Raw genomic sequence first — 25,682 nt, 5'->3', positions numbered from 1 at the left:
GCCTGATTTCTGTCTCCTGGCTGAAAAACTGCTAATAAGCAAATCCAGGTGATTGGAACAAAATACTGAGGCGGACTTTTACTTTCTGAACCTGGACTTTACTCTTCTGAAGAGAATAGAAAAGGAGATGACACAGTCTTAAATGAAATCACCTGAAGAGAAGACATTAAATCTGAAGATCTCCGCAGAGGAGGATTAAACAACTCCACAAACAGCATTACCAGCTTCACTTATTACTAACCAGACTGACTTTATTTCTGTCAGACTTCTACAGAAGATTTTATTGAGAATTAACAGAGGTTTACTCTGTGTTTCATTTGAAGTCACCATACCATCAGAATCTCTGAAGGAGAAAATCGTAATTGGTTACCATTATAGAGATCAGTGTAGAGATCAGAGATCAGTCTTTAGTTGGGCTCTTGAGCTTTACATTAACTTTAAGTTTTGTTTGGCTGTTGTATCTGAGTTAAAACAGTCAGATGAACAAAGAAAAACACATACAAACTAATAGTTTTGGTTATAATGTGACAATCGTCATTTGAATTTATTATTTGTGATTTATTTTGTTGGTTACAGCATAACTGAGATTCTGCATAAATATCCAGAATTTATAATTCTGCACTAAGAGTGCATACTACAACAACACCAAGTCTGCGTGTCTGCGTACAACCTTCACTGTCAAGCAGACCTTTGTGTTTTTACCATTTACACAGGAACGCGGCGGTGGAGCGTTACAAAGATTTCCACTCTGTAGGGTGGTTTCACTGGTTTGCGTTTTTAAGCCCCAAAACCACCGTCGCCGTGTAAACAAAAGGCACATCCGATAAAATATTTTTACGTTTTCACCCGTGAACGTTCTCTTGTAAACAGGGCCTCAGCCGTGACTCTGGAGGACTTCTTGGAGTTAAGCTTTTTTTTTTGTTGTTGAGAAAATAACAAAGAATAGCACTTAATTCATTCTTAAAAAAGGACGATGTGTTCAGAGTTTTGCCGACCAGATAAGTTTAATATCAATTAGCTCCACTGGTTGGTTAAAACGCTATTCTATAGCGTGCAGAGGGAATTTGAAAGACAACCGTTTATCCCAGCCCTTGGACTGAGCCTTGCCATTGGTGAATTCCCAGACCCAACATATAGATATGGGTCTGGCTTGCCAGGCTATGAAGATTGTCACGGGGTTGATTAAGGAAGACGATGAAGAAGGCTGAAGTATCACTAAATCCTTTTAATGTTACAAAAAACTCATGAACAGGTAGATAAAGCGGGCAGGAGACAGCGTGTAACACATAACACGAACAATACCGGACAAGGGAGTGAAGACAGGCAGGAACTTGAATACACAGTGACGGTGATTACAAAATGACAGGCAGCTGTGCGGGAGGTGATGAGTGTCCATGGTAACAGATGAAGGCGGAGAACTCAGACGAGGGGGACACGTGGTGAATCAAAACACAGACAGTCCAAGGATGGTGACAAAAATAGCCTATTTTAATGAAATCGGGGAGATTTCTGTCCCTCCATTGAAAGTCTATTCACCCTTAACTCTGACGCTTCAAAACCTTCATTAAGAATCATGAATTAAGCAGTTTAATCCAAGAAGAAACAGAATCACTTTAAATGACAGCTTTCTAAATTTGTTCATGGAAGCAATGTATATGTGTAATAAATGGGGGCCGTCAAACCTATGGTATCAGAGTTACCTGTTGTTATCAGTGGATAACAAACCACTAGATGGCATGATTGACCAATCAGAATTAAGCATTCCAGAGAGCAATGTAATAAATGAATAATGACACATGTAGAATTTCAAGTCGCATCTTGAGCATGTATTTTCTTTCTTTCTTTTTAAACAACCTCCAGATTTATTTCTAGTATTTAATTATCACTTATTACCTGTTCTTTCACATGTATTCCTTTGGTGAGCACAATCCCATATTTTTTTCAAGATTTTGTGGATATACATGTATCCATTTCATAATGTAACTATATATTATTTTATAATAAGCAAGATCAAATAAACTTGATTATGACGGATCATAACTATAGGCCATTTAGACTAGACAAACAAGCATTTGAAGTGAAATCTATCATTTCCTGTTCAATGATTATCAAGGAATTAAAGCATTTCAGATAATACAACAGTCATCTTTTTTATGCAGTATGGCCTCCATCCGTTGTTCGTGGTGGTTCATCATCATAGCCAAAGTCTCCTCATGTCTCCTGTTGATGTTGTCTCGAATTGCTGCAGACTCTTTAGCTCTTTTAATCTCAGCTTCAGTGTTTCGTTTCTTGAACTCTTCTATCTCCTGACTCATCTTGTCTGCCTTCTCCTTAAAGCCCTTCTCCAACAGATCAGCCTGTTCCTTCAGTTTGCAGTTCATGGCACGCTCACTCTCCTCTCTCTGGAGTTTAAGCTCCTCATCCATCTTCTCCTTGATCTGTCTCATCCTCTCTTCGTTACTCTGTCTCTCTGCTTCCATCTTCTCTTCCAGTTGTCGCTGCTTCTCCTCTTTTGCTTTGATTTCCTGCATCAGGAGGGCTGCTTTCTCTTTTTCCTCTGGTCATTCATTGGCAAAAAAGAAGGAAGAAAACAGATGAGAGAATAAACTCAAACCATGATGTTTAAGGGCTCTATTTTACTTTAAAATTGGTCATACTTTAAAAAAAAACCTTTTTCAAGCCTCTAACAAAATAGCAAACTTGTTACAGAACAAATGTCTATACGCAATCTATTTTACAGCCGATGATGCCAGTAGGTACTAGGGGTGGCACGGTTCACAAAACCCACGGTTCGGTTTCTATCACGGTTTTAGGGTCACGGTTTTCGGTTCTGTACGGTTCTTGTTATTTTTTTCTTTTAATCTTTAACACTCCAGAAATGTACTTCAGCATGTGATATATAGCTTAATTATCCACACTTTAGGATACAGTATTAAAATATATATATATATATATATATATATATATATATATATATATATATATTATATTCATGCAATCATGCACAAACTGAATTTGACTCTTTGACTTTAAGCACATTTTTGGACTATCTCAGAGGAAAGCTAGGTGAGATTTAGATACAGCAAGAGAGAAGAAATTGACATGCTTTTTGTTTATTTGGCAAAAAAAGGAGAATGTGTATCACTATCTCTACAAGAACTTGTGCATTTTTATCACATAAATCTTATTTACACAAAGAAATTAACTTTCATGTATCAACTGCTAACTTTTGTAGCTCTTACCAAAATTCTATCTTTTAAAAGAAAAAGAGAGGAACTCTTAAAACACTGTCTTTTAAATGTCAATATACATGAAACCTCATTGCCTACAGATAATTTAGCTATAGCAATAGCAAAGGCCATAAACATAAAGTGAAATTTAAGTTCAACCTCAACACAAAAACAGTACTATCAACAATGCTTCTATTCCCAAAATGTGAGGGTACTTTTTTCAACTTAAAATTAAAGTGCAGGGTTTGGAAACGTATGACTGAAGCTCTTATCTATACATAAAGTGCCACTGTAGTTAAATTAAAATATCATAACATGAAATCCAAAATGTTCCCACACACCGGACTTATACCATAGACTTATACGACGCTGGCGCATCCTCCAACTCCCTCATCTCTCCCACTTGCCATTTCTCCGCGTGCCGTGACCTGCAGCGCTCCATACTCCACTTTTACTGGCTTGTTTACTAACTTGAACCGGCGCTGCACAGAGCGATCGGTAATGACATCAAATACCGCGAAAGTGATGAATGCATACGGAGCCGACTCGCGCTAGACTGATGTTATTCACCGGTCGCTCTGTGGCTGTGCAGCGCCGGTCCACGTCGAACAAGTTTATGTCGCGCGAAAAGAAAACACACGTCACATACGGGCACGAGGTTACATTGCGCATGCGTCGAACCGTGAGACGCACACACGCTCCGAACCGAGACAAGCGAACCGAACGGTTCGGGTGTTTTTTCATGTACCGTGCCACCCCTAGTAGGTACTGTAACGACTGAGACAAATCAGTCACAATTATTTGTTATAATTAACAAAAAATCTTTAACCCTCTGGGGTTGACAAACGCACCGGCATGTTTTGCTCGATTTTTTTTTTCACATAGCAGCAAAATAGCCTTAAAATACATAAATTATGGTCATACATACTTATGAAATAAGACAAAATAAATTATAAAATGTCTACTTTCTACGTTTTCTTTGTTTGGTCCCTCCGTTTTTGTTCTTGGCGTTGCTCTCTCTTTGGAGCGTGTGCGCTCTCTCTCTCTTTCTCTCTTAGGTGGACGCACCTGTTCTTGATTTGAGCAGCTGATTGACAGAGCTGAGTTATATAAGCGCCAACGAGGAGGAGAAAGAAACCGGCGACAGATCTTGTGGGCTAGCCAGCAAACAAGTGTTTCTTTAGTTTTTGTTTCGTTTCTTTTTCTGCTATTAGTTGTTGTCTGTTAATTTCAGTTTGTCCAGTGTTTGGTATGTTCGTTATTATGACGTCTGTTGTGAGTAAATAAACCAATTTAATGGATTTGGCTATTTATGTTACCTAGTCTCCCTTTTCTCAGAGCTGAAGCTTATTTATGAGAGGTCGTAACATGTGGCCACTTACAATCGAAACAAAACATTGTGCTTTTGTAAAAAAGAAAATAAACAGGCTGCGCATTCTGCTTCTCCATCTCCGTTAACTTTTTTTAGTGAGGGTTAAAACTCATTCTGGGATCTATGGTTCATCCTCCCAACAAGGACAGGAAGGGTCTTGGTTACCATGACTATGATTAGATAAGTTGGTTTTATTGCTGTTAAATAGTTCCATTTCCTGCTTCCAGTTTCATTCTGTCACTTATCATTTAACTTATGCATGTATCTGATTCTCTGCTTGCAATAAAGTTTGTTTTACAATTTAGATTTTGACTAGGCTCTTATTAGTACTATACAGTAAGAAAGACTTTTCCCTCCCCCGGATATGAACATTTTGTATTTGTAACACCATTTGTATTTTTGGAAATCATACATTATTACAAGGAAAATGTTAACACATGAGGGAAATCATTGTGGTGTCCATGAAGATGTAAAAATGCAGTTTTTTCCTTCCACGCCTGTTTAACTGACGCTGATTTGGGTGGGTTTTTCCCATCCCCATACAACGTTACTTCTTTGTCTCTCACTGCCTTGACAAGAACGTCGGTCTCCTCGGCTGTGAACGCTCCTGGCGCACGCCTCGTAAATTCGCCATAATAATAACAATCCACCATGCAACATGCGCACCTGCTCTTAAAGGGTATGTTGAATGACGCTCTGATTGAATGACGCTCACACCTATGAATAATGAAGCTATTTCAGACCAACCCCTTTTAAACTTGCGTCAGGCGCAAGAGTTATTTATCCCGCCGGTAAAATAGCAACAGTCCCCAGGACCCCCCCCCACAAAGTTACTTGAGCTTCGCGCTTGATACTTACGTTTCAGATCATTAAAATAGAGGCCTGAGTGCTCACGGGACGAACAGGTGGATTGATTGTAATATTAATTTTACAACAATAAGTTATTTCTATTAATTGATCCAAATATTAATAATCAATTATGACAAGTTATGATTGATCATTAATATTTCTTTAGAGCTAATTTGGGAAAATTGTAATAAAAAATGAAAAATGTCCACCCACCATTCCTTGAAAGAGGGAACGGAGGACGTAGTCGACTGAATGGGGATCACGCCAGGGAGCCAATTGTCTTCTAGTACTATTGAACGAGCCAATGGGAATTGGCATGTGTGCCCCCACGGCACGGTTATAAACGCAGAAGTGGATGCACGCACTAGTTGCTTTTTCGCTGTGGAGCCAAGTGTAACTCGGAGTCAGCGGTGGTTCAGCGGTAGTGTCAAGGGGACTATGTCCTCCGTTCCCTCTTTCAGAGAAGGGTGGGTTGCATATGCAACCAGGACGTTCCCTTTCAGTTGAGAACGTCAGACGTAGTCGATATCGACTGAATGGGGATAACCATTGAAAACTCTACTAAAGCTGCAACTTTCCAGTGCCTAGACAAAAGCCTCCAGATCCCCCTGCAATTTAAGGCGGGAAAGGGACAGGGCTTAGGCCAGGGAAGTCACTGCTGGGATCACAGCAAATAGACCCAGCCTAACACAGGTTCCACTAGTGCATACAAGTGATAGGCCTGGCTTTGGATGTCCCGCCACGTCCATTGCCGAAGGGTATGGAGGAACTCAACAGGGTTCGACTAAAAAGGGGATTGGTGCCGCAAGCCGACACAAACTGGCTTCATATGAAGGGAGCCCACGGGAAGTAGTTTTCTAGCGAACATGATGGATGTCCCTCAGCCCCCAACTCTATTTAAGATCTGTTAGCAAGGCACTCTGTGTCAACACCAAGGAGGGAGCAATACTCTCACTTAGGAGGAGCTCACCACCCTTTGAGCATGTGCACCTTGAGAAACTTTCTCACCAAGTCAAGTCACATTTATTTATATAGCACTTTTCACAATACAGATTGTATCAAAGCAGCTTCACAGTGACCAAGAGGAAGGCAACCACCATAGTGGGCCAACCTCTGCTTGGAAACAGCCTTCCCTTCTGCTGGTTTCTGTAACAGACAAAATCCAGTCTGAGGTCCAGGATTTGCATTCTGTGCATGTAAAACTGCAATGGAGCAGATGAACAGAGAAAAGCCAGGGCTGGGTCTGCCTCCAGGCAGCGCTTGCAGGTTCAACACCTGGTCCCTCTTAGGGAGAGGTAGGAACCTTGGGCACATATCCAGGCCGGGGTCTCACGCCCGTTTCACACATACTCCGTTTGCAGTGCGTATGCGGTGCGTATCCGGTACAGGAGCAGCACGCGCTAAAGTGCTTTCACAGATGCTGCGTTTGCAGTGTGTAAGCTGTACCACAAACAATCACTATTTTTATTTCAAATTCAGAAGTTATGGAGCAATGGGGTGACCAGTGACCAACAGTGTTATCCCAGGACATGTTCTCTTTTCACATCCTGGCCATTTTTTAAAAAGTGATGTCCTGGTTTTCCAAAAAAAAAAAAAAAAAAAAACGCTGGGAAAGATCAGCTTTACAGCAAAATATAGGAGATGGGCAAACAAGGAGGATGAGGATGAAAAACAGGATAAAGAGGAAGAAAACTAGTTAGTTTATTTAAGTTTGTGAGAGGTATTTTTGTTCAATTTGAAGGTATTTCTTTTAGTTAATTAATATTTATATATTTATTTTTTCTAATACAGAAGAGACATTATTTTTTTATCATTATTTCTTTCATTATTTTTTTAACCTGTCATTATAAAACATGTTGAGTAACCTCTAAGAAGCCTATCTGAATATGTGTCTTAATATAACAATTTTCTATCCACAGAGGGGATATTTTAAATGTATTGAAATTAACAAGGCATTTTTGAGTAAACTTCAAGTATCATTTGTTTGCTGGGCCATGTGTCCTGGTTTTTGGCAATCAAAATGTTCACCCTATGCGATTCTCTTTGTACACTTTTACAAACTTCAATGGACGCATGCACGTGTAAACACAATTTAAACAACGAATGCATACAATTCCATGCATTACTTCTGTATATATTAAGAAGTAATGTCTTAAAGTAAAAAGATGAAACAATTAAATACATTTATGGAGAGATTACTACATTTTATTGAATTAAATGCATTTATGTGAAACTACTACATTTCGAGGTCAATCTGAGTTCATTTTGACCTCGAACCATGCGCTGTCACTTTATTTCTGCGTTTGCAGCACAGCAGAAATAGACTCGGTACGGAAACGATCTCTGCACTGCTGTATACACACCGCAACTGGAACAGGTCGACGGACCGAATTCCAGGCACAAGTCTTTGACCAAAAGTGAGCAAGTCCCTACTCTCTATTAGAGACCATGTGAGCAGAAGAACTGGAAACACAGAATTTTTAACTCACTGCCTGCAGTGGCTCAGGGGTGGTATCTGCAGTGCAGTAGCACCAGACATAGGCCCCAGAGGATAAAGCAGACCAGTACCAGCTCGCTGAGCGGCGATGGCTCAAAGCGAGGTGCACTGCCAACTTGAGGTAACGAATACTAATGCAGTCGGAGGTCGCCCAGGCCTCTATTAAAGCATGCCCTCTGTATATTCCCCCTCAGTCGGTGTTAGTGGACCTGAAGGTCTGAACACGGGCTGAGGGTTTGGCGGCAGGCCGGGGTGATCTTTTGTTCACACAGGGCGCAACGCTCTGCCACGGTCACCTTGGGATTCACTCATAAAACTAGTGCCGACACACTCTCTTGTTGAATAACAACAGCACTCTTCAGAGACATCAGAAAAATCGGCTCCAAAGCGAAAAGCAACTAGTGCCGGCATCCACTTCAGTATTTATAGCCGCGTAAAGGGGCGGAGTGTGTGATGTCATCACGCACGCAATTCCCATTGGCTCGTTCAATAGTACTCGAAGACGATTGGCTCCCTGGCTTGATCCCCATTCAGTCGTCGGTGACTACGTCTGACGTTCTCGACTGAAAGGGAACTATGTGAGTGGCGTGGAAGGATGTTGAGTCGTAGCTGGATGCGTTCATGCGTATGCTGACATGGCACCACACTTCTCGTTTGGAGTGTGACACTATCAAGGCAGATAGATTATGCATGGTAATATTTGTTTTAATATGATAAATAATATGATTAATTGCTTTATATGCTATATATGCTATATGAAATATGCTAATGATTCTAAACATACTAATACACAATTTAACCAGAGCATTTTTAATTTGCTAGCCACCACCAACATTTCTGACCTCCAGAATATTTTTTTAGATTATTATTTAAACAGTGAATATATCAAAAGAAAGAGTCTCTCTGGATGCAGAGAAAGAGCCTCTGTTTTGTGATCATGTTAGCTTACTTGTGCGTAAACCACTTCTATCCACTAATGGTTTACACCGAACTTTATCTTCCTCTTGTTCCCCTTTATCTTCCCCCAAGTCCATTAAAACCTGACAATGGACACCTCGGAGGGCATTAACCCGCTTATACCATGGTCACTTGCCAAATAAAACATTTTTAAAACATTAGTTTATATTTTAATTAGGCTAAATCTAGTTTTTTTTTAAATAATAACTTGCCTATTTAGTAACTTGAGATATAGTCCGCTCAGCCTAGAACCCTTCAGGTTCAAAAATGCTTTTTTTCATGAAACACAAAGGTAACGTTAGGCATAGTTATTTTTTATTACACATAAAACACTATGTGTTACACTAGTCTACACTAACCACTGCTGTAGATCGACTCTCCGATGCTGGACTGGAGATCCGTCAAATAATGTCGGTGACATCGATGCGAGAGCAGTCTGTGGGCTTACTGGGCTCTGTCAGTCCGTGAGAGACTGACGAAAAAGTCACTCATTGTTGTATTAGTAGGCTATGTAATATCTAACTTGTAAAGCTTTTGTTCATATTACGATGGAAGGAGGTGCACGCTGAATTCGTTTTATCATGAGGATTTATTAACTCAAAATCACACAGGCAAAGTGCTCACTCTTATCTCGCTGGATGCATACTGAACTCTGAACTCTCCAGAGCTATATCGTATTACTCACATGTGACATGGCCAATAAGAACACAAGATATTATGTCTATGGCATATGATTGGTTCTTTTGTAGAATAACGTTAGATGTTTGTTTTGATAGAGCAAATTGTTAACGGATACTTTGACTGCCTGTTGCTATGGTTACTCACAGCTGTTGTGGGCAGCGCATTTATTTATTCATTTCGAATGGTAAACAGGCAGTTTCACCAGAACTACTTTACTAGGTGTCCTCTATCACTTTTTAACGGACACCCTGCAGCCAATCAGAATCGAGTATTCACCCAGACCATGGTATAATAAACAATAAATTACTAGCCTGACTTCGTCATACTCATATTCCAGTGAGAATATGAGTCTGATACTGCTCCATAGGGCTTTGATTATGAGGCGTGTCTTAACCGAACCAGGAAAAAAACAAACTCTGCACTCAATTGGATAGTCGGTAGACCTACATCCAATCAGAGCAACGCAGTAAGTCAACTACTTTGCATAGCGCAGGCTTTTCATTAAGTCCCATCTTCTTAGCAACCATCGGAGCCAGCTGATAAGTTACACTTTTCCCGAATCATGTAGGAAGGACTTTCCGATCGACAAATGCCTTGATTGCAGTTCTCTGTTTGTCTATTAAAATGAATGCGCTGTCGATTTATTTTACAACAGACGCGACAGAGGAATCTATACATCTCAATTCTCCAGCTGCAGTCATCTCTGAGGGAAACCAGTTAAACGCTCTTTGATAGCGTGATGATTACATCCTTGCAGATCATCTGTCCATCATCGTATAAAGCCCGCCCTGGCAATTTGATTGGCCCGTTTATTTTTTGACTGATCATAATTACTCCTCAATGGATCGAGTCCAGACCGAACTCCCGACCAAAAAATGTTGTGGGTGGGGTTCGGGCTGGCATCCAGGCTAATAAATTACAGTAAACAATAAATTAGAGCCTGATGGTATTGATGGATATAGATTGCATGGATATTGATCCCACTGATCTCTATTAACAATGAAAATGGCATAAGCAGCCCCTCTATAATCTAAACTGCAGATGTTGTCTGAATAAGATTATCTGTGCTCTGAAAGCATAACTGTTCTTGGACCCTTGGCCCACCTGTCCATGTGTCCTTCAGTGTGCAGCAGCACTCTCACAAGTACCTGAACCTTTGAACACCTAACAAGGAAACTGGGATTTTATGACTTAAAAATCCTCACCCATAATCTTTTTTTCCTTCGCACTCAGTTTCCTGTCAGCCTGCAGAATGGCTTTAGAATCCACGGACTTCTGCTTGAGAAACTCCTGTAGGACCTCTTCAGCCTATTGAAATACAGGAAAGAAATTGTGATTATGAAGAAGATGATGATGATGAGAGAGGTCATGTTCCTGTGATGTTGTCGTATATGGGCACAACCTTGACTTCTTTATTGGCCTGGCTGTTATATTTCTTCACAATGTCCTCCAGATCCTTGCAGAAGAGATCATAGCCACCAGTTTTAGCATAGAAGCCCTGCTTCAGATTTTTTATCATTGGTGCTGAGAGGGATGACAAGAGATCCTCACATTGTCTCTTTGAAGCTTGCTCGTTTTGGCACAGGTATCCATCAAATAGTTTATTAATGTTTTCCTAAAAACATAACATAAAGCTTGTCAGTAGCAGTTCTCCATTGGATCAGTGGACCTTTCAGCAATCTGTAGTGTACACTTTAACATCTCTTCGTACCACTGAACCCCAGAAGAGGGGGGCAAAATAATCACATTGCAATACTGCATTTGCAACAAGTATTCAGAATCAACAACCATAAAAACATTTCATTTTTAAGTTGGTTTGCAGAGTGTTCCTTGGTAAAAAAAAAAAAAATATATATATATATATATATATATATATATATATATATATATATATATAATATAATATATTTCATAGTATAAAATATATTATTAGTATACTTAAGCACAATATTTACATGTACTTTAGTGTAACTACATTTATTTGTGGCCCACTATAAATTGGAATATTTTAAGTCTATCAAATTGGAACAATTAATTTTGTACTAAATGCATTTTAGTTGTCCAAAACTAGTGCTTAAGTTCAACTTAAGTTGTATTTAATACACTTGTTTGTGCTAAGTACACTTTAAACTAATTAAGTACAATATTCCAAGTACACTTTAAATATACTATTGTATTTAAGTTTTGAAATGCAGAATTCACTCAGCAAAAACTTCAAATGTATTTTGGTGACATAACAATTGCAACCCATTAACACTGTAAGAGTGTTGAACATACATTACTGATTATAACTAATATTCTGTTCTTCAAATACAACAATTTTTTTAATATAAATAATGGCACAGTTTAAGAATCTACCTTTTATATATATATATATATATATATATATATATATATATATATATATATATATAATCACAGTATACCAATAACTCACAGATATACTGTGGGAGACCCTTCGGACTGGAATTGAACACGGGTTGCTGCGACACAAACTCAGTAGTTTTACAAGTTGCACAGATATACATTATGTATAGTATATTGTTATATTCTTATCATTATATGGTATTTATATATTAGCACAGATATATAAATTACGCAAAATGGGGGTTACTTTGTGTTCTTTTTATACTGTTACAAGTACTAGTTTAAGCAAAGAAATTTTTCCATCAATGACCGCACAAATATTATGTATTTAAGGACTGTAAATCGCAGAGTAAAGTCTCAATATTGGCGCATAAGTGGTACATGAACATAAAAGCAAAACTGTAGCTATAGAACATGAAAGTGCGTTAAATTTGAAGCTGTTGAAGAAATAAAGACAGCAGACACAACATTAAATATCATCTGCAGAATATTTTGCCCTTTTATCTGACATGATCTTTCATTAACGCTGCAGGAAGCAATTGCTTTAACCTGCATAAAGTTTTATTCTTATGCCACACTAACACAGACAAGTTCCGTTCGTTTGGAAGAATGTGAACATGCAGAACTGCTTGTGCCATCCATAACATTTCTCTGCCGATTGTCTCTGCGGGCTTCAACTCTTAGATGTTCTGCAGAATGGCCTGCTCCTTTTGTAAAACGCAATAAAAGTCTTGTATTTCACTGCAAATTTAAATGCGACACATGAATTAAAATTATTTGAATACATGTTAAGTTGTTACTTTTCATGCAGTTAACGTTTATGAATTTGTTTGAAATTGTAACTTTTTGTGTCATTTTTGAGGACTGTTCAGGATAATATTAATAATTAGTTTAATAATTCATCATATTTCAACAGGCCAAAGAGCTGAAGTCCACAAGTGCAATGGGGCATTAAAGTACCATTAATGGGAAAAGTGTGTTACAGTAGGTTCATTTGAGTCTATTAGGAATACACTAAAGTAATAAAAGAGCATAAAAGAAAATAAAAAATTAAGTATGTGAATTTTTTTAACCATTTCAAACTGACTATAATGTTATTTTGTCATTATTACATAATTTATCTACTTTCTATTTGTGTAAAGCTGCTTTGCAACCATGCAAAATTGTGAAATGTGCTATAGAAATAAATTTGAATTGAATTAAGCAATAGCCTACCTGATATTAAAAGTGTGTGTAAATTATTGAAAAGCAAAAGCTCATAATTATTAAGCTTCATGATTATATATTTTTTGGGGAACTTGAAATACATTTCCTCTAAACTTGTATATACTATTTTTATACTCGACAAGTAAAAATCCAACAGTGAATCTAAATAACACTTTTTGGTTCAGATGAATTGATTGGTTTGAGTGCCATTTTGTCAAGCAAAAAAAAAAAAGAAAGGTTTTTGAGGCAGGTCAATTCTTAATAGACTTTTCACTAATTTCCGCAGTTATTTTCTCTGTTTGCATTCACTCATTTCCCAAAGTCATCTTAAATGATCACTTGTCACTAAAACTGAAAAAAATGAAGATAATATCACATAAGCAGACTTAGTGATGTTAAAGTGATGTTGATTTTTACTCAAATGTTTTTGTTTCAACTCATTAAGCATTTTTCAGGACAACATATTATTCTTATAAAGGCAATTAGTTTTGCTTTTTTAAAGTAAGTCTAAATAATTAGATTTTACAGTGTAGAACTACAGATCATTATATTGAATATTTAATCATAAAAGGTCAACAGAGGATTCAACAAAAATAAATTACTGAAGTAGTACTTAAATATTAAACAAATTAAATAATTTAATTTGCAAATTGTGCATTGTTCATGTTACATACATGTATGTAGTGAGCCAAATTGAGCTTTTGAGTAGATTTCATGTTTCTTTTTAGTGAATAGTGGTGTGTGTCTGAATGAGTGAGTGATTATGTGACCACAGGTATGTCTGAGTTTCTAGACTCTAAGGTTTCCTTCTGACAAGTTAGTTTTTTAGACTCTAAAGGTTTCCTCCTGACAAATATGTCAAATCTGCAACACAGAATTCCAATAGGGTGCACTCTAGTAAGGTCGGTTGCTTAGCAAAAGTAAAGCAAAACCGATTGTTGGTGAGTGTGATGGCATTTACTTTATGACGTGTTCGAAACATAGATTGAGCATAGCGGTCTGATACGTCAACTTCTAGTTCAACAAATGGTAGGACGTTGGGCAGGCCAATGGGGGTCAAGGTTTAGATTCTGCAGTTACGGTGTTTTCAAGTCATGTCAGAAAGAATGTATTTATGAGGGAAAAAATGTACATGAATGTAATTATGAGTTTTGGTAACTTAGGATTTTCTTAAGAGTTTCCGAGTTAGGTGTGTGACAGTGAGAAAACATGTCAGAGGCAGTTAAGCCTTCTAATTAAAGGACAACTCCGGCGCAAAATGAACCTTTGGTCTAATTACACATTGTTACCTTGTCAACCGTTATCTGAGATTTGTTTTCATGATTGCCGAATGTAAATATTTTTATCTCTAAAAACAGTTTAGCTTATAACGCTAGTATATAGGGCATAGAGTAATGACAAATAAAAATCGCTTGTTATTACCACTGACAAGGCTCAAAATAGCCCCACACTAACACAACAGCATAATAAGGGTCCCTACATTCAAGCATTGAGAACTTTGTCAGTGTCCAAACAGTTTAATAAGAAGATATTTTATACACACAGTCAACTTCGCGAATACAGGAAGAAGCCATCTTTGAAAATTAGTCTTTACCAGTCGATCTACGAACGCCGATCCAAGTGCGCTGGTGAGATGTGAATAAGGTGATAAGGTGAGCGCGAACAGTAGGCTACGTGTACATATTTAAGAGAAGAAAACAGTTCGTGTTTGTGTTTCTTCCGGAAACAATGGACCATATGAGATTCTGCATAGTTCAGCGCACTTGGATCGGCGTTCGTAGATCGACTGGTAGAGACTATTTTTCAAAGATGGCTTCTTCCTGTATTCGCGAAGTTGACTGTGTGTATAAAATATCTTCTTATTAAACTGTTTAGACACTGACAAAGTTCTCAATGCTTCGGTTTGAATGTAGGGACCCTTATTATGCTACCGTGTTACTGTGGGGCTATTTTGAGCCTTGTTAGTGGTAATAACAAGCGATTTTTATTTGTCATTACTCTATGCCCTATATACTAGCGTTATACTAGCGTTATAGGCTACACTGTTTTTAGAGATAAAACTATTTACATTCAGCAATCATGAAAACAAATCTCAGATAATGGTTGAATAGGTAACAATGTGTAATTAGACCAAAGGTTCCTTTTTTTGCCGGAGTTGTCCTTTAAGTCTTTAACCCTCTGAGGTCTAGGGTGTTTTTGGGGTCCTTGAGATGTTCTGACATGCTGTGAGATTTGTGCTATTTTCAGTTGCTTATAAACCTATTAATGGCACAGGTAAAATTACACTATATTTAGCACAAACAGGGCTACCATAATATATGAGCAACATGTATATGTACATGTTTGTATATTTGAGAGAATATTGTGTATAATTGGCTATTGAAAAAAACAAAAATGAAAGTTTCTGAAATAAGGCCACAAAACACATACGAAATATGTGTCCACAAAACTTTTGACTAATGGATGTTGTTGCCTAGAGTTCTTTCTTCAAAATGATCTGAAAAACATCCTGCCTAATCATTCACATAAAACTGTGAATTGGGTTATATTGTGAAAAACATTTTTTGTTTGTGAATGGGCGTGAACAGGCCAGCCCTCATCATGTATAATTAGGTGATTTTTACCTGAGAGAGACAAAGACCCACATAATAATGAGCCTTTCATTCAGGTGAGTCAGACAAGAAAAAATGTATGCCAAGTTCAGACTGCACGATTTTCGAAGTAGTCGGGTCGCTGTTCTTTTCACACTGCATGACTATCTTGGCCAGCATTCAGTCACTGCTGTGTTCACACTGGACGATTGATCGGCAACAGAAGGTTTCACACTGCATGACTTTACAATAGGAAAAATTGCCGACAGACTCCCTCTAAACACGCTGCACGCAAACTACGTTTCACAACAAACACACGTGAGATGTGAAAATGAAACAACGCGACACAACACGTGCAAGACCGGTCCCCGGAGTTCTCACATGAGACTTTTTTTTTTTCGACCCGGTTGTGGTACAGCTCAGGTGAAACGTCAAACAGACACGAGTGCTCCTGCCAAATTTCTACTAATTATTCTTCGATTTATTGTGTCCAAATAGACCGAGAAGAAGCTTTTTTTCTGAAACAATGCCATATCATGTTGATATGTGATCTATAACTCCTCCCCAAAAGGTAAAGGTTTTGTGATAAACTGGATATTTTATCCCAGCTGATGTGGGCGTTTTCATGGCTTGCCTCAACATTAGCGTTTGAATAGCGCGCACTCTCAGTGGGCATGGTCACATTAACACGTCATACGCTATAATTAGGTGAAAGGAAAAAGATTGACATCTCTCTCTTTTCATACAGATTATATCAACTGAGAATAGTTGCTTTTTATATAAATTACTTCATTTAAAAGAAGAAAATTCCAGCTTCATAAAGAGAGATCTTTCGTGTCTCTGTGACAAGTATTTACTGAGTTACAGCTCATTTTTCGGATGCGTTTCAGAAAGATTTTTTGCGGAGACAGAGTGAGCTGAAAACGCACCCTGTTTATTTTATTTATTTTACAAAAACACAAGGTTTTGGTGTTAATAAGAGTGTACATAAAAAAGAAGACCCTCTATAGTTTATAATCATGTATTGATTTTATTTATATGGCCATTAATGATGCAGTATTTTAAGTCTATGTTGCAGCTATGTGGAAAAAAAACTCGACCTCAGCGGGTAAAGTATAACAGTTTAGTATACCAAAAATAAAAGTGCAGGGTATTTTTATGAAGTACATAAATATGTAAATATAATTGTAGTATAATTAGCATAGAATAAACCTATTTCAAATATATTTTAATATATATATTTTTCACTAGGTTTACTGAGTCAACAGTTCACAGCATCATCCTAAATGAACTGAACCTGGAATCTGAGAAGAGATTCAGTCTACCTCTAGAGATTTCAGGCACTCCCCGTCAGTGTCCCTGAAGGAACGCATCATGAAGGTTTGTGTCGCCATACTGCTGAGACGTTGGTGTTCTGAAGACACATCCTTCAGTTCCAGAGGGAATGAGTCTTTCAGCTTCTCCATTCCACTCTTGTAAACTTGAAGCCCCTCCTTCACTGCAGCCTCATTCTCAATATTTGCCATGGCGAGCACAGCATTCTCCAGACACGGCACAGCCCCACTGGAGATGGTGTCCACGTACGTTTTTGCCAAATGCCCCAAAACTTCAAAGATGAAAATAGGTCAAACGAAAAGTTACGGAAAAGTTATTAAACAATTGTCATCTGTAAATACAGACTCTTCAAATTTTTTTTCTTAATCACCTCTGCCAGTGACTGTGATTCCATCTTTCAGCTTCTTCACATTGCTGTCATCAAAGACAATCTTGCAGAAATGATCTGTGACCTTCAAGAACTCAGAGGAAAGGTCAGCAAGATTTAAGCTCTCCAGATTAGACACATTCTCTGGGGCAGTTGGAAAGGGGAAAGTGATGCACATCCTGGAAGGGAAGAAGTTTTGGATGCACTCCCTGGGCAAGTTGTGCTCCATCACACTTTTGGAAATTCCTAGAAAATTTGAGCACATTCTCTAGCTGCTCTCAATTGTAGAAAAGATAAGAAGAGCATGTCTGTTCTATGAGTACAGTGTAGCTGGCTGAACTACTGTATTAAATTGTGACTGGACATATATTGCTGAAAGATAGGAAATAGTAAGCTTGAATACCAAACAATTTACCACAATGATTTAGCCACATGTTATGAAATGATAAATATTATCTCAATAAATTATGATTTTTAAAATAGTAATATAAAAGATCTGTTAACAAACCGTTAAGACTGAAAAGCTAGTCACATTCATTGTGATAGTGAGGAACCTTTTTTACTTGCCATGTTTCAGTTTCAAAGCAAACTCAAGGTACTCGTTCTCTGTTGCGTCTTTGTCGTCGATCTTTAGCTGCAGTGTGAAATCCCTCACAGCCCAGATGAAACTAGGGAAGAACTTCACAAACTCGCTTGAATTGTCGGTATCCTCATCTGATGATCTGACCTTAATGCACTCTGTTAGTTCAGTGACATATCTGACCGTTTGTTTAGGCATGAACACAAAGTGCCAAAAACTCAGGATGCATAGTTTAAACATTTTAAATGTCACTAGGCCAATTCACAACAACAGTGCTAATTACTTTTCACTAATACCAAGCTTAGCTATAAAGGAAGTGATTGGGTCACAAAATTAAACCATAACAGCAAGAATAAGGTAATTAAGTTATCACACATTTTCTAGGGATGTCCCGATCCGATCCACGGCATCGGTATCGCGCCGATACCGGCCCAGAACGCTAGATCGGAGATCGGAGGGGAGAAAAAAATATGAGCGATATCCAGTTTAGCGGCGCAGCCTGTCACGTGATGATTGTTGTGTTTACGCACACGCGCGCAGAGAATCACTCTCGCTTTTGCGCACAGATTCTAATGTAATCGGATGATTCCACCCACAAAAGCTGCATTTCAGTCTTTTCAGAAATTCATTGGCTATCAGAAAATAGCGTCATTTCATTCTCTATTGCAACTGGATAGATAAACTGTCACTCAAAGAGAGGTAGGTACCGATCTTCACCAGGCACGCTCGTTGGCTGTTGGAGTTTAGAAGACACCCCTAACACTCGCCGATTGGCTAAAATGACCTGTCAATCAATAGTTCATGGGTCAGCGGCCATTCTGACATTCTTTTTTCTCCAATGTTTACGTTTCAACTGAAGTTAGACGGATCAATAGTGTTGTGCTACGTTCACACCGGACGCGAATCGCGCGTCAAATTCGCGCCTGACGCGTCTAGTTTGACGCTTGACCACTAGTGTTAATTCGCGTGTCAAGAGCGAAACTGGCGCGCGTAAAGTTTGAAGCGAAATTTACGCGCGTGACGCGCGTCAGAATCAAAATCCGTTGGCGGTCATTGTTTTTATGTCGACCGAGCATTCATCAAGAGAGTTACCGCTCTGTATTTACTCTGGATAGCAGAACAGCGGCGTGGGGATCATCGTCGCCGTATATTTGTGTCCACCGGACCCTTCGGAGCCGAACCGTTTGGCGAGTTTCACCGTTTGCTCGCTCCAGGAGCTGCGCTGGATGACGGCCGCTGTCAGCGGTACTTCCGCCTGTCACGCGCCCAGTTTGATGACCTGTTGTCCCGCATCTGAGCGAGGATCACCCTCGCCCGGCCCCTCATCCATCTAATCTAGCTGTCATTTATTTTTGTTTTGATAATAAATAGAGCCAGCCTTCAAAAGTTATTAACCTGTCCTGTGATTTTTTTCTCTCTCTCACGTCCAGACTCCAGACACGAATTTATGCACATATGTTGATTGTCTTTACAACATAATACTATTTCTAGATATGGAATGAATAACATTCAATACAAAATGAACATGTCTCCATATAGATATAATGTTTTAAGTGATGAAACATTTGCTTTGTTGTGCATAATCCCACCATGCATTTAGTCATATTAACAAAATAATTTATTGAAGCATCCAGACACTTCACCACGTGAGCAAGCAGCTAGGCTCCTGATTGGTTAACGCGGCGCGAATTCACGCCAAAGTTCAGATTTTTCAAATCGGGCGGCAGACGCGAATTCGCGTCAAACGCGTGAATGCACAACGTTCAATTCGCGCCATTCGCGCCAACTTGACGCGCGAATGAGGCGTATTCGCGTCTTCCGCGCCGCGCTCCACGCCTCATTCGCGCCGCAGGAATTTTTCTTGCATTGACTTAACATTGAAATCATTCGCGCCTGACGCCCTATTCGCGTCCGGTGTGAACGTAGCATTAGTGCGTCGAAGTTGTGATAGCGCTGTCGGCTAACGCGAAATGCTACTATTTACATTCCATGGATGTTTATTCATATATACAATTGTTTTGGACTAAAAACTTCTTCAAATTGGATTGTATGGACGCTTTACAGTGAAACCAAACCATTTTTGTTGGAATGTGGACTAACAGATGGCTAATTGGTGAGTTTCTTCCAGTTTGTGTTGGTTTGTTTTGGCTGTTGGTGGTCTGACAAAGAGACAGATTGTGCCCGCTGTGTTGATTGTATCTTAAAATGGTTTGCGTCGTTCGAATCACGAGTTTCTCAGCTTTCCAAAGATATGTATTATGTTTACTTTTGTGTTTGTTTTGTTTTGTCTTTCACAAAGTTAAACCTATAAACCACCCTGTGGGCCGTATACGGCACATCGGACCACGAAAAAAAAATATCGGACTAATATCGGTATCGGCAAAAGCCAAAGGTGCGGCATCGGTATCGGTATCGGAAGTGAAAAAGTGGTATCGGGACATCCCTAACATTTTCTTCGCATTGCTAATGTGAATTGAGTAAAAATAAAAAAGGGGATAAACCAAAATGATTAATGCAGCTGCAAGATCATGGTGTTACAGTTTTCAAGATCACTATGACCATTTTTTCCTAAACACAACACAGTTAGCGCAATATCCATACGTGGAGGCTATACAATTTTCAAATTTCTTGTTGCTTAGACACAAAATGCATAGTTAACACAGCTTGTAAATACTTGAACTTCTTTTACACACAAGCTAAACCAAGACCAAAGGATTTTAACTGCCAATTTCAGCCCTACTGTAATGTGATAAAGGCTATTGCATTATAAATATACATTTTTCTCACGAAAACAAGATAAATCTCACAAATAAATCAAATATCATCTAAATCGTGTTTGTCTTCAAGTTTCATCAGTCAAACCGTCTCTATCTGGGTGTTATTCAGTTGCAGCAATCTCAGGATGCATTTGTACAGCAATGCATTTCTGCATTTGTTAGGTATTTCCTGGAAGATCATAAGATTTATGTCTTTGTGAGTCTCACTTGTGGACTTCCACTATGAATGAAACAGACATTAGATGAGAGTGTTTAGCACTCCATATTATTTACATCACCTAATTTTAGGTAAAAATTTAATGAATATAACACTATAGAAAGTAAACTTGAGAACACGACCGCTCAGACAGTACATTCTGTGTAATATGATTGTAAACTGCACGTACAACATTTGCCATGTTGTCATTAACATGACTTACCAGTGTCAGTTGCGTTGCTTCACTGCCATTCACAAATCCTCTCCCATGGCCTGTAGTGTACTTATTTGTACTGGTCTATATTGGTAACTATAAATGGTCAGAAGGATACTGCAGTTCCAATATAGCCTTGTTGTCAATCGTCCCTCGACTGTTGTAGACCAAAGTGCTGCTCAGCAACACAGCCAGACAAAAGATGTTGGTGTCATGCTTTGGGTCGCCCTGTGAATAAGAAAGACAGTTATGGACAAGGGTCGACCAAAAGTTTGTTGTTTTTTTGCCATTTTTAATGATCAGCATTGCCCAATAAGTTTTTCTGTTTGGCCAATAAACGTCACTGTTTATTTACACACAAAAAAAGCTCATCATAACTGTTTTCAGTGTCTCAAAGCGACTCAATTCACAGTTAATGGTGTTGCCCATGAACTCAGCAAGCGCTGTGATTTTGGGTTGCTTATAGCGTACATTTGCAAATGTAACACCACCAACAATCTTCCCAAATTGGTCCCAACAATGATTTATAATTATAAATGAACAAATATGGTCTCTCTGTCGTTTCGTTGAGAAATAAGTTGCTAATCTTCAAAATGTTGTAGGTACAGGAGGTATTCAACCAAAATGCCTATTACTTGCGTGTGTATGACTTCCGCTAGACACAGTGTTAAATACAACCCAGTCATATAGGATTAGTTTACGAAACCACCACCAGATGACTCAAAACTGTGGTTTACAACATTGCTCATTAAGGCTGAAATTGTGACATATTTATTTAATTTAAAAAAATGAACATACTATATATTTACTGTAGTAATTACAAAAACTGGGTGAAATGTTTCGTCACCTTTTGTACATCTCCGAGTCCTTCCGTGTCCAGCAGCACCAGAGTGGTTCCTGCTTTAGTGGGGTGAGACACACACCACATCCAGATGCCCTTCGTCTTGGACTCAATGGTGCTGCCCAATGCAAACCCTGATAATGCCATGCACAAAAGTCATTGAGGGAGGTTTTTGGTAAGTAAGGTCCTTCATTTAAACTGCATGATATTTCTCCTAAGCTTTTTGATGCCCTCAGTTTTGGCTGTACAGTTCTAACCTGTTTGTTTCCCTGCGAGGCGGTTCATCAGGTAGGACTTCCCAGTGCGGTAGAGACCCACCACGGCCACCACCACCACTGGCTGCTGGATCTGCGTCAGGATCTGTAGTGCTGACTCCTGCATACACAGCTTCCCATCTGACCCAGTGTCAACCAAGCAGACTGGTTTATCCATGACCACTGGAAATGGAGTTGTTGAACAGATACACATTTTAAACCTTTAAGTAATTGCAGTGTACTAGAAGTAAAATGTTAAAGTGGATTGAGAAATTCTAATTAGTCCATCTCAAGCGGGCCAAATATTGTAAAGTTGGTGGTATGATGCTATGATAAGATGTTTTTATACGTTATTCAAAATATCCTACTTTCCACTTCTGTATACATAATTCCTGTTTAATTGCTTTGTTGTTGGAGAGGAAATGAAACAAGGCGAACTCCATGGAGGTGTTTAATTTTTAATAGTATTTTCATGACGTAGCCATGTGGTGTGCTGTTAAAATTGCCTTTACCTACTGTTGGCAAAAGTACCTGTACTTTGTACCAAGTCGATACCAAAGTTGTAAATATGCAAATTGATACAGAATTGATAAGTTGTAAAAATGTAATGATACATTCTGCCATAGAGATTTTATTTCAGTTTATTTTTTTATTTTATTTTTTAAATTTGGATCAAGGGAGTCTTTATTGTGTCGAGATGTGTTTGTTTCAGTTTGAGATCTCTATCCCAGAACATAATCTGCTCAGAGCAGGTTAGCCATGAAGAGGATGCCATGGCAATGAACACCGCTAACATGCGAGACACTTTCATGGAGCCTAAAACCCAGGAATGGTGCAAACGAAACTGGCTCTATTAGTAATAAATGTTCATTTATTTTAACATTTATTTGTAGATTTAAATGTTTTTATTTAGGCAGCTTCGAATTCCGTATCCGATTCCTCAATTTTAGGATCCCAGCTTACATTTGCAAGAAGCATAGTCTTTATTTGCAAAAGGAGAGTATTCTACAATGCTACATAAAAAATAAAAAAAAATTATAATAATAAAAAAATAATAATTCATAGATAACTAGTGAGATTTTAAGAATATTTTGATCACTTGAGTAAATTTCCCTAGTTTCCATTTCAGAAATCTGATCACCCTTGTGTGTAAAATGATTGATAGAGTTAAACACCTTTCAATTTTCAGATCTCTTAACCCCCTACTTAGTGATGTATGTTTCGAGACCGGTCTCGTCGCTGCCTTGACGGTCTTTGGTCTTGTCTCGGACCTCTCGGTCTTGTCTAGGTCTCGCTGTCTCAGACCGACATAGTGGTCGGGGGATTTAGGAATACAATACTACAATATCCACAACGATATCCACAACGAATTGAAGCGCGCGTCCGAGTGAAGACAGTGCGGTGTGCGCAAGCCACACGAGAAAACACCGTATCCACGCCACGTCGCAGCGGCAATGAGCACTTTTATCACTTGATTTAAAAAACGCATCATGTAGTTTTTGATGTATTAATATTTAGTAAAACACATATCAGTGAGATGATGGGTTTTAATTTCATTCAGGAGATTTTGGGATGACTTTGAGCCCACCGCCAACGGTGTGTGTGTGTGTGTGTGTAACCATAGCGACAAAACAACCACCTTTCGGATCCTGCACTCAAGCTTATAATTTCGTTTTTAAAAAGTTGCTGAATGGATTCATTTGGAGACTTCGAAATCGGCAGAGATAGACAGGCAATGCAAAACAAAATCTTACAAGTTATTGCTTAGCTTCAACAACACTAGTCTGTTTTTTGGTCTCAACTTGGTCTGTCTTGGTCTTGTCTTGGTCTCGATACCCTCTGGTCTTGGTAGTGTCTTGGTCTCAGTTTAGGCGGTCTTGACTACAAGTCTACTGCTACTTCATTCTACTTCTGCAAATCATTTCCATTTTGCAAATATGCCTACCTGAAAGTGGTGCAGACACTTCATCTCGAGTCTTTTTTGGGGGGGGCTTCTTATCGCCGGACTGCCGTTGTCTCTTCCCAGTCATGGTTCTTGTTCGGCATCCATCATTTACATGGGGGGAAACGGACACACCACGATGCATATTGCAATGCACAGAAACTTAATGTACCTATTTTTAAAGAAATTGTAAATGTGTATTATATTTTCATATTTTAAACTGGTATAACTGGACTGAATATCCCCTACCTTACCTTACAGTAGCTCGATCTGAGTTCTATGTTGTAGCTTCATTCTATTCTACCCATTTTTTATTTTAGACACCTTTAGGTCCAGCCCCTTAAGGCTAATTGGTCTAGAGTGAGTTATGGGATGTCCATGTTCTCTAAGTGTCTCTCTGGTTATCATCTATAACTGACCTTTAATTGACCATAAATAGTGTGCAGTTAAACATTTGGTTTCGTTTTCAAAATTAGCAATTGCATACTGGAAAACACGTGACAGTGTTTTCCTTTTTTTGTGGCATACTATACTACACAAAGGGGCATCTGAGCTATGCAACAACAAAAGCCAAAGAATAACACTGCAGAAAGTTACAGCACAAAAAAGGTCATCATTATAACCTGTTTTTTTCCTTCTAATTAAACAATTTCCTTCCTCTTTTTTTTGCATCAGACACCATGAAAAGAATGGGGAAAATATTACATTAATTAGTAGTTCATGATGCTAGCAATGCAAAGTTCAAGAGTTCAATATTCAGGTGTTGGGGTGGTTGCAGTAATCATGTCAATCATAACATTCTGTAATAAATCCAGCAGGGACACGCATGAGATAACAGTCATAACAATAAAACACAACCTCGTAAAACAATGACCACACCAAACCAAGAATTCTGGGATTAACCAAATGAAATGGGTGTGATCACAATCAGTAACCAAGCAAACTAATGCAAGGTCTTTTGCAAGGTTTTGCAATGCAAGGTTTTTTTCATATGTATTCTCTTGTTATTTTATCTGACTCCATATATGAAAAGGTTTTTAATGATATCTGTGCATCATTAAATATATTTGACTTAAACCATTTTAACTCTAATAAAATAATATCAAAGTCAGTTAGAATCAAATGTAACAACTTATTATTTCAGGTAAATTTATCATCAGTTCAAAGATAATCAATACAAAATATAAAATGTTCTGGAACAAAGAGAAGACGAACCCTCTAGTTGCATTTCATTATATAGTCAGACCTTATTTAATATGTAAACATGAGTTCACAGTGGAAATTTACTGTGTTCACCCTCCTAGACTTACTGGGGGCAGAAGTTGATTTACATGGATGGAACCATTTGCTAACAGTGGGAATTAGCATTGAGTTCACAGCTTCTGAGAGCAGGAGGGCTTAACCCTCTGTGTATGTTATATCTGAA

At 38.5% G+C, this 25,682-nt stretch overlaps 1 protein-coding gene across 4 annotated transcripts; it reads right to left on the bottom strand.

Annotated features, from left to right (window-relative positions):
* Positions 1 to 1,502: 1,502 nt before the first annotated feature.
* On the bottom strand, positions 1,503 to 24,650 carry LOC148969300 (guanylate-binding protein 4-like). 4 transcript variants are annotated; one of them, XM_089126896.1, is made up of 11 exons: positions 24,506 to 24,650; positions 24,260 to 24,348; positions 22,318 to 22,497; positions 22,067 to 22,194; positions 21,338 to 21,447; positions 18,020 to 18,210; positions 17,456 to 17,698; positions 17,076 to 17,356; positions 10,989 to 11,201; positions 10,792 to 10,894; positions 1,503 to 2,557 (listed from the first exon to the last, which is right to left on the bottom strand). In XM_089126896.1, the coding sequence occupies exons 2-11, from the start codon at positions 24,342 to 24,344 to the stop codon at positions 2,127 to 2,129; spliced, it is 1,965 nt and encodes a 654-aa protein (XP_088983022.1). In that variant the 5' UTR covers positions 24,345 to 24,348; positions 24,506 to 24,650; the 3' UTR covers positions 1,503 to 2,126. The 4 variants fall into 4 exon arrangements, with proteins under 4 accessions (XP_088983022.1, XP_088983020.1, XP_088983021.1 ...); XM_089126894.1 differs by having other exon boundaries at positions 24,260 to 24,428; positions 24,511 to 24,650; XM_089126895.1 differs by having other exon boundaries at positions 24,511 to 24,650.
* Between the last annotated feature and the right edge of the window lie 1,032 nt (positions 24,651 to 25,682).

The sequence above is a fragment of the Pimephales promelas genome, chromosome 24 (genome assembly GCF_988280905.1).
Source record: "Pimephales promelas chromosome 24, fPimPro1.hap1.1, whole genome shotgun sequence".
Classification (NCBI taxonomy): domain Eukaryota; kingdom Metazoa; phylum Chordata; class Actinopteri; order Cypriniformes; family Leuciscidae; genus Pimephales; species Pimephales promelas.
The sequence above is the reverse complement of the archived record's forward strand: the minus strand, read 5'-3'. Positions and strand labels throughout refer to the sequence as shown.